The sequence below is a fragment of the Oncorhynchus gorbuscha genome, linkage group LG25, assembly GCF_021184085.1.
Source record: "Oncorhynchus gorbuscha isolate QuinsamMale2020 ecotype Even-year linkage group LG25, OgorEven_v1.0, whole genome shotgun sequence".
Lineage (NCBI taxonomy): Eukaryota > Metazoa > Chordata > Actinopteri > Salmoniformes > Salmonidae > Oncorhynchus > Oncorhynchus gorbuscha.
In genome coordinates, this window is record NC_060197.1 from 46459856 (window position 1) to 46470595 (window position 10740).

The window sequence follows — 10740 nt, forward strand, 5'->3', positions numbered from 1 at the left end:
TCTACCAACCTGCGCTAGCAACATGCTCTACCAACCTGCACGAGCAAACCTGCACTACCAACCTGCGCTAGCAACATGCGCTAGCAACCTGCGACATGCACTAGCAACATGCGCTAGCAACCTGCGCTACCAACCTGCGCTAGCAACATGCACTACCAACCTGCACTAGAAACCTGCACTAGAAACCTGCACTAGCAAACCTCTACTAGCAACCTGCACTAGCAACCTGCACTAGCAACCTGCACCCAGCAACCTGCGTTATCAACGTGCACTTGCAAACCTGCACTAGCAACCTGCACTACCAACCTGCGCTAGCAACCTGCACTAGCAACCTGCACCCAGCAACCTCTACTAAAAACATTGACAAGCAACCTGCATTAGCAACATTGACTAGCAACCTGTACTAGCAACATTGACAAACAACCTGCACTAGCAACCTGCACCCAGCAACCTCTACTAAAAACATTGACGAGCAACCTGTACTAGCAACCCCTACTAGCAACATTGACTTGCAACTTTTACTAGCTACCCTCCCTAGCAACCTGCACTAGCAACATTGATTATCAACCTGCACTAGCAACATTGACTAGCAACCTGCACTAGCAACATTGACTAACAACCTGCATTAGCAACCTGTACTAGCAAAATTGACTAGCAACCTGCACTAGCAACATTGACTAGCAACATTGACTAGCAACCTTCACTAGCAACATTGACTAGCAACCTGCACTAACTACCTGCACTAGCAACATTGACTAGCAACCTGCACTAACTACCTGCACTAGCAACATTGACTAGCAACCTGCACTAACTACCTTAACTAGCAACATTGACTAGCAACCTGCACTAACTACCTTAACTAGCAACATTGACTAGAAACCTGCACTAACAACCTGCACTAACTACCTGCACTAGCAACATTGACTAGCAACCCGGACTAGCAACCTGCACTAAGTACCTTCACTAGCAATCATTCACTAGCTACCTGCACTAGCAACCTGCACTAGCAACCTCGCTCTTTCCCCCTCCTCTCGATTCTCTCTGTGTGTGTGTGGACTGACACGTGACCTACGGTATGGTATAGTATAGTATGGTATAGTATAGTATGGTATAGTATAGTATGGTATGGTACAGTATGGTATGGTACAGTATAGTATAGTATGGTATAGTATAGTATGGTATGGTACAGTATGGTATAGTATGGTATAGTATGGTATGGTATGGTACAGTATGGTATAGTATGGTATGGTATGGTACAGTATGGTATAGAATGGTATGGTATAGTATGGTATGGTACAGTATGGTACAGTATGGTATAGTATGGTATGGTATAGTATGGTATGGTATAGTATGGTATGGTACAGTATGGTATGGTATAGTATGGTATGGTATAGTATGGTATGGTATGGTATAGTATGGTATGGTATAGAATGGTATGGTATAGTATAGTATGGTATAGTATAGTATGGTATGGTATGGTATGGTACAGTATGGTATGGTATAGTATGGTATAGTATAGAATGGTATGGTATAGTATGGTATAGTATGGTACAGTATGGTATAGTATAGTATGGTATAGTATGGTATAGTATGGTACAGTATAGTATGGTATGGTACAGTATGGTATGGTATAGTATGGTATGGTATGGTACAGTACGGTATGGTATAGTATGGTATGGTACAGTATGGTATGGTATAGTATGGTATAGTATGGTACAGTATGGTATAGTATGGTATGGTATAGTATGGTATGGTATAGTATGGTATGGTATAGTATAGTATGGTATAGTATGGTATAGTATGGTATGGTATCGTATAGTATGGTATAGTATGGTATAGTATAGTATGGTATGGTATGGTATAGTATAGTATGGTATAGTATGGTACAGTATGGTACAGTATAGTATGGTATAGTATAGTATGGTATGGTATAGTATAGTATGGAATGGTATGGTATAGTATGGTAGGGTATGGTATGGTATGGTATAGTATAGTATGGTATGGTATAGTATGGTATAGTATGGTATGGTATAGTATGGTATGGTATAGTATGGAATGGTATAGTATGGTATAGTATGGTATAGTATAGTATGGTATAGTATATTATGGTATGGTATGGTATGGTATAGTATAGTATGGTATGGTATGGTATGGTACAGTATGGTATGGTACAGTATAGTATAGTATGGTATAGTATAGTATGGCATGGTACAGTATGGTATAGTATAGTATGGTATGGTATAGTATGGTATAGTATAGTATGGTATGGTACAGTATGGTATAGTATGGTATAGTATGGTATGGTACAGTATGGTATAGTATGGTATGGTATGGTACAGTATGGTATGGTATAGAATGGTATGGTATAGTATGGTATGGTACAGTATGGTATAGTATGGTATGGTTTAGTATGGTATGGTATAGTATGGTATGGTATAGTATAGTATGGTATGGTATGGTACAGTATGGTATGGTATAGTATGGTATGGTATAGTATGGTATGGTATGGTATGGTATAGTATGGTATGGTATAGTATGGTATGGTATAGAATGGTATAGTATAGTATGGTATAGTATAGTATGGTATGGTATGGTATGGTACAGTATGGTATGGTATAGTATGGTATAGTATAGAATGGTATGGTATAGTATGGTATAGTATGGTACAGTATGGTATGGTATGGTATAGTATGGTATAGTATGGTACAGTATAGTATGGTATGGTACAGTATGGTATGGTATAGTATGGTATGGTATGGTACAGTACGGTATGGTATAGTATGGTATGGTACAGTATGGTATGGTATAGTATGGTATAGTATGGTACAGTATGGTATAGTATGGTATAGTATGGTATGGTATGGTATAGTATGGTATGGTATAGTATGGTATGGTATCGTATAGTATGGTATAGTATGGTATAGTATAGTATGGTATGGTATAGTATAGTATGGTATAGTATGGTATAGTATGGTACAGTATGGTACAGTATAGTATGGTATAGTATAGTATGGTATGGTATAGTATAGTATGGAATGGTATGGTATAGTATAGTATAGTAGGGTATGGTATGGTATAGTATAGTATGGTATGGTATGGTATGGTACGGTATGGTATAGTATGGTATAGTATAGAATGGTATGGTATAGTATGGTATAGTATGGTACAGTATGGTATGGTATGGTATAGTATGGTATAGTATGGTACAGTATAGTATGGTACAGTATGGTATGGTATAGTATGGTATGGTATGGTACAGTACGGTATGGTATAGTATGGTATGGTACAGTATGGTATGGTATAGTATGGTATAGTATGGTACAGTATGGTATAGTATGGTATGGTATAGTATGGTATGGTATGGTATAGTATGGTATAGTATGGTATGGTATAGTATGGTATGGTATGGTATAGTATGGTATAGTATGGTATAGTATAGTATGGTATGGTATAGTATAGTATGGTATAGTATGGTATAGTATGGTACAGTATGGTACAGTATAGTATGGTATAGTATAGTATGGTATGGTATAGTATAGTATGGAATGGTATGGTATAGTATAGTATAGTAGGGTATGGTATGGTATAGTATAGTATAGTATGGTATAGTATGGTATGGTATAGTATGGTATGGTATAGTATAGTATGGTATGGTATAGTATGGTATGGTATAGTATGGAATGGTATAGTATGGTATAGTATGGTATAGTATAGTATGGTATAGTATGGTATGGTATGGTATAGTATGGTATGGTATAGTATAGTATGGTATGGTATAGTATGGTATGGTATAGTATGGTATAGTATGGTATAGTATAGTATGGTATAGTATGGTATAGTATGGTATAGTATAGTATGGTATAGTATAGTATAGTATGGTATGGTATAGTATGGTATAGTATGGTATAGTATGGTATAGTATAGTATGGTACAGTATAGTATGGTACAGTATAGTATGGTATGGTATGGTATAGTATGGTATAGTATGGTATGGTATAGTATATTATGGAATGGTATAGTATGGTATAGTATAGTATGGTATAGTATAGTATGGTATAGTATAGTATGGTATAGTATAGTATGGTATAGTATGGTATGGTATAGTATGGTATAGTATAGTATGGTATAGTATGGTATAGTATGGTATAGTATAGTATGGTATGGTATAGTATGGTATAGTATGGTATAGTATGGTATAGTATGGTATGGTATAGTATAGTATGGTATAGTATGGTATAGTACAGTATAGTGTAGTGTACACACCCCGCTGAGTGGAGTCATCCACCACATCACTAAACATTACATCATTATGTAATCTCTCTCCCCTCCCTCTCCTCCTCCTCTCCCCTCCCTCTCCTCTTCCCTCCCCTCCCTCTCCTCCTCCCCTCCCTCTCCTCCTCCTCCTCTCCCCTCCCCTCCATTCCCTCTCCTCCTCTCCCCTCCCTCCCCCTCCCTCTCCCCCCCTCTCCTCCTCCTCCTCTCCCCTCCCTCTCCTCCTCCTCCTCTCCCCTCCCTCTCCTCCTCCTCCTCTCCCCTCCCTCTCCTCCTCCTCCTCTCCCCTCCAGGCCCAGAAGACTCATCGTCTGACATGTCGTTCGTGGTTTAAGACCCTCTCTGACCTGCGGGGTAAAGAACGTTCCCTCCTTCATGGGGACTACTTCCACCTCCACTCCTCCTCCGCGTCCCTTGCTTTCCTGCGTCTGTGGGACCAGAGCGAGCGCTACCTGACGGCCGTTAACTGGGGCTCCGCCACCTTAACCATGGTCCTCAACCACACAGGTATTTATTTCACTTGAATCATATTGAGACCAGACTATATTCTCAAAATGAATAAACGGTGACGCAACAACATATGAGAAGTCAAAACATGATTAAAAAAAATCTACATTCCAATACTGACAGGATTTCTCCTCCTCTTCCCAGAGCTGAGCCTCCCGGAGCAGGCTAAAGTGAAGCTTAGTACTGACCCTGAGAACCTGGCTGCAGACAGCTCTGTCTCGCTGGATAAACTGCTGCTGGGACCCGGACAGGCTGTCCTATTGGCCTTCCCCTTCGCTTAGGAGGGGCTAGAACAGAGACCAGGACTAGAACAGAGACCAGGACTAGAACAGAGACCTGGACTAGGAACAGAGACCAGAATAAGAAACTACTAAACATAACTTTTACACCTGGAACAAAGGGAGAATGCAGAGAATGTTTTAGATTACAGAAAATCTGCAGAAGGAATATATAGTATAAACAGCAGTACTTAGCCAGTACTTAGCCAGTACTTAAACATATTAAATGTTAGTCCAGAATGACTATTTCCAACTGTTAAAATATTCCAGTTCAGATTTGATCAAATGTTCTTTTGGGGCCATTGTTTCAAAAACATTTAAAAGGAACTTTTTAGTTCCGTTTTTTTTTTAAATTTTGTTTTATGACCTCTTGAGTTGAACTGTTGAAGTAGGAAGATCTTCAATCTGTTTATTCCATTCAGTGGAATATAATAATAATAATAATATAATTGTTATTCAAATTGCTGGTATTGGAGAAGATGGCTAGATATTGTTCTGACTAAAATCTTGAAAGGAGTAAAATAAAAGTCCTGTGTAATGTTGCCTGGTGACAATCAAGCATCGACCCTTGTCTCCTTCCTTCTTCTGATGTGTATGTGATCTCTGGATGCCTCAGAGCTGTGCATACTGTGTGTGTGTGTGTGTGTGTGTGTGTGTGTGTGTGTGTGTGTGTGTGTGTGTGTGTGTGTGTGTGTGTGTGTGTGTGTGTGTGTGTGTGTGTGTGTGTGTGCGTGCGTGCGTGTACTACTTGTTCTGTTTTTGAGTGTGTGTGTGTGATATTGGCCTAATGCCACATGCTTTCCGTTAAGCTCAGGCAGAAGAACATTACAGGTGTGTTAATGTCAACGCCATGAAACAGCCCAATGTGTCTCTCTCTCACCTCACGCAGGTGGTTAGAAGATATAAATACATCACGCTCTTATTTGTTAATTCCAATTGATGGCGTGTGTGCTATATAATGTATGTTCACGTGCACGCAATTTGTGCGTTCACGTGCACGCAGTCCTGTGCAGGCCTGTATTTGCAGTAGTGTGGATGATTCAGGGCAGTCGTGTGCAGGCCTGTATTTGCAGTAGTGTGGATGATTCAGGGCAGTCGTGTGCAGGCCTGTATTTGCAGTAGTGTGGATGATTCAGGGCAGTCGTGTGCAGGCCTGTATTTGCAGTAGTGTGGATGATTCAGGGCAGTCGTGTGCAGGCCTGTATTTGCAGTAGTGTGGATGATTCAGGGCAGTCGTGTTGTGCATGATCTTTCCTAAAGCCACATGTAGGCGAGGCCCGTTAACCTGCGGTTCATGTTGCCGTCGACAACACCATCTACCAGGTTTAGGGTTTACTCCCCCACACATCAATTGAATGTATAATGTATTCATTTAACATATTAAAAGGGTTTGTATCGTTTTAGCCAGGAGTTCTGAGTTGAGTTTCAAGCACAACTAAATCCTTTGAGTATTTTGACTATGTATTTTAATATCTGGTAAAAAATATCAGCTGTAAAATGAAATATCAATATTTTATTCTTGTGAAATATCTACTGTAAATTAAATCTAATGAATTTAATATTTTATTCTTGTGAAATATCTACTGTAAATTAAATCTAATGAATTTAATATTTGAATCTGGTAAAATATCTACTGTAAATTAAATCTAATGAATTTAATATTTGAATCTGGTAAAATATCTAATGTAAATTATATATAATGAATATTATATTTGAATCTTGTAAAATACCTTAAGTGTTTTAGTGCAGCTTTAATACTGTAAATTATATATAATGAATATTATATTTGAATCTGGTAAAATATATAATGTAAATTATATATAATGAATATTATATTTGAATCTTGTAAAATACCTTAAGTGTTTTAGTGCAGCTTTAATACTGTAAATTATATATAATGAATATTATATTTGAATCTGGTAAAATATCTAATGTAAATTATATATAATGAATATTATATTTGAATCTTGTAAAATACCTTAAGTGTTTTAGTGCAGCTTTAATACTGTAAATTATATATAATGAATATTATATTTGAATCTGGTAAGTTATTGTGTTTTAGTGCAGCTTTAATACTGTAAATTATATATAATGAATATTATATTTGAATCTGGTAAGTTATTGTGTTTTAGTGCAGCTTTAATACTGTAAATTATATATAATGAATATTATATTTGAATCTGGTAAGTTATTGTGTTTTAGTGCAGCTTTAACACTGTAAATTATATATTTTTGTAATTTTTTAAATCATATTGACTGATATTTGACTGTGACGATAGTAAAACATGGGCCGTTTCTCAGACAGGACTAAGAAGCTTTTTAATCCTGGGTTAGGGTTCATCTGTGTTTGGGAAACCACCTCTCATCATTTTAATTCATGCCCCGACGTTCGTCCGTACCCCGTGCGCGTCCGTCCCCCGCGCGCGTCCGTACCCCACGTGCGTTCGTCCCCCGTGCGCGTCCGTACCCCGCACGCGTCCGTACCCCGCGCGCGTCCATCCCCCACGCACGTTCGTCTCAATGTGGCACTAGTGATTAGTGATGAGGTTCCTGTTACGTGGAGGAGTCCATCTTTCAGAGTCAAATGACCGATGGCCTCTACCACTACTCTCTAATTAAAGTATTGAAAGACCCTCTATACATTTCACTCTTTCTTGGCCGTTAGTCTGTACAAACCCATCAAAAATATTGTAGTATTTTAGTTTATTTCATACTTGTCTGAAACAGTATCCTATAAATGTTTTTTTTCCTATACATTTTTTTATATATTTTTTTTAGGTTTTCAGATTTTGGTTTATTTCTCAATACCTTGCCGTCGGGGTGAGGAGATACCGGGAACCAGATCGCCCCCAAGTTAGCATGCCGTCCCCGGCGGTCTGAAACCAGCCCCAACCACCTTCTGAGCCACGGTGCACAGTCATGACATGCCTCTTGCTCTTACTGTCACACCTCGCACATTTCAAACATCTTCATCCTCACCATCTTCATCAATAGATTCACATTTCATTCAACCCAAACTGTTACCACGTAGTGTAGTAAGTGGTGGAACAAAGTACCCGCTTGTCATACCCTGAGTAAAAGTAAAGATACCTTAATAGACAATGACTCAAGTGAAAGTGTAAGTCAGCCAGTAAAACACCACTTGAGTAAAAATATTTGGTTTAAAAAATACTCAAGTATCAAAAGTAGAAGTATGAATAATTTAAAATTTCTAATTAAATTAAGCAAACTAGACGGCACAATTGTTTTTATTGATTTAAAAAAAACATTTACGGATAGCCAGGGCCTAAAGTCCAAAGACATCATTTACAAACTAAACTTTACAAGCATTTTGTGTTTAGTGAGTCCTCCAGATCAGAGGCAGTAGGGATGTTCTCTTGACAAGCCTGTCAATTGGACCGTTTCTGTACTGCGAAGCATTTAATATGTACGGAGTAAACAATTACATGACTTTATTGAGGAATATAGTGAAGTAAAAGTTGCCAAAATAAATAAATAGTAAAATACAGATACCCCCCCCCACCAAAAAAAAACTGCTCAAGTAGTACTTTAAAGTATTTTTTTACTTAAGTACTTTACACCATTGAGTGTATTTTGGATGATAAATTGTACTGTGTCAGTATGATGTAGCTGTACAAACCTCCATTGCTATACTTTTATTTATATATATATATATATATGTATATATATAGTGTCTGAGTGCACTCCACAGCAGTGTTCTCTTAATAAAGGTGTTTGTAACGGGCTAGTAAATGTCAAACTGAGAGCTGTAAGGGAGCAGAGAGAGACGAGGCCAGATGTTGCTGTGTCAAACCGAGAGCTGTGTTCGAGGTCTGGGCCCGCTTCTCTGTGGCGGATTGTTCTATGTCTGTGTGTGTGTGTGTGTCTGTCTCTCTGTGTGTGTGTGTGTTCATGTCATTTTGTTCCAGGATCGTAATGACGAGGTGTGTGAGAGATCAGAGGGCTCTCTCTCCCTACCTCCCTCTCTCTGTTTCTGTCTCTCTCCTTGTCTCATTCAGACACACACAGAGGTGAGATCAGGGGTTTTGAGAGAGCGACAGCGGACCCATAACCGCTCCTACGAAACTCCCTCCCACACGTACAGACAGACAGACAGACAGACAGACAGACAGACAGACAGACAGACAGACAGACAGACAGACAGACAGACAGACAGACAGACAGACAGACAGACAGACAGACAGACAGACAGACAGACAGACAGACAGACAGACAGACAGACAGACAGACAGACAGACAGACAGACAGACAGACAGACACAGACCACACACATGTAGCAGAGCTGTGCCGTGATCACGCTGAAAGGATGAATGGTAAGTCTGCATCTCTGTCCTTGTCTAATAGTTTGAAAATGACTGACTATACAGTCACAGGTTGCAATGGTGCGAAGGTGGTTTTATATTTTATTGTGTTATTTATTTTATTTTATTTATTTTATTACTTGCAGGAACAGAAGCATCTTTGTTGACACTGTTGACCCAATTGCACATCTGGCAAAAAAACAAAGATAAACCCTGTGGCTTTTTTATCCATGTCACTATCTGCTGGCTTAGTTATTTTTATACTTTAAAAACAAGGAGATACATTTTTTTATTTTTTTATTATATATTTTTGTTGATCACAAGGGCCTGAAAGAGCGTGTGGCCGTACTCATGACAAGACTCCCCGTGTAAAGTCCTGGCAATTGAAAACGTCTGCAAGAAACTGATCTACTTGAAGTCCTCCTGTCTGTGTTTGTCGTTCCCCCCCCCTCCCTCAAGGACAGTTTATTGTTTTATTGTTATTTATTTATTGTTATTGTTATTGATTTATTAACGCTTTTAAATCTGGCGATTTTTGACCTTTTGACCCCCATTCTCTACTCTCCTGGCGTCCCCATCTATTGGTCTTTCTCTATTTGGGTTCTAGAGGGGGAACATTATTTCTGAACTGTGCCTCAAGCAAGGATATTTCTGCAAGCCTTTTAAATGTCCTCCGTTTTCTCAGTCCGTTCCCAGCTTCTGCTCCATCCTGGTACTGTTGCTGAAAGACATGTAGTCATTCTGAAAAGATTGTTTTACTCCTCGCATCACAAATTGTACTCGTAGAGAATTTTGAAGAGGCCAGTTCAATAGTTATTTTGAAATTGCAGTATTTGGTGTTGACCTCATACACATTTGGCATATTTTGGGTGCAGGGATGTAAACGAATCTAGTACTGTTCAGACCTGGTAAGAAGAGCATGTGTCCATCTAGCCTGAGGCTAGTACTGTTCAGACCTGGTAAGAAGAACATGTGTCCATCTAGCCTGAGGCTAGTACTGTTCAGACCTGGTAAGAAGAACATGTGTCCATCTAGCCTGAGGCTAGTACTGTTCAGACCTGGTAAGAAGAACATGTGTCCATCTAGCCTGAGGCTAGTACTGTTCAGACCTGGTAAGAAGAACATGTGTCCATCTAGCCTGAGGCTAGTACTGTTCAGACCTGGTAAGAAGAACATGTGTCCATCTAGCCTGAGGCTAGTACTGTTCAGACCTGGTAAGAAGAACATGTGTCCATCTAGCCTGAGGCTAGTACTGTTCAGACCTGGTAAGAAGAACATGTGTCCATCTAGCCTGAGGCTAGTACTGTTCAGACCTGGTAAGAAGAACATGTGTCCATCTAGCCTGAGGCTAGTACTGTTCA

The 10740-nt window shown here is 39.2% G+C and overlaps 1 protein-coding gene across 1 annotated transcript in view; it reads left to right on the top strand.

Annotated features, from left to right (window-relative positions):
• Positions 1 to 5616, top strand: part of LOC124014135 (4F2 cell-surface antigen heavy chain-like) — a 19401-nt gene extending 13785 nt beyond the window's left edge. The window contains exons 11-12 of the mRNA XM_046328877.1: positions 4566 to 4779; positions 4924 to 5616. Coding sequence (XP_046184833.1) covers positions 4566 to 4779; positions 4924 to 5060 — 351 coding nt within the window. The 3' untranslated portion in view covers positions 5061 to 5616. The remainder of the gene's footprint in view (positions 1 to 4565; positions 4780 to 4923) is intronic.
• Positions 5617 to 10740: the final 5124 nt, after the last annotated feature.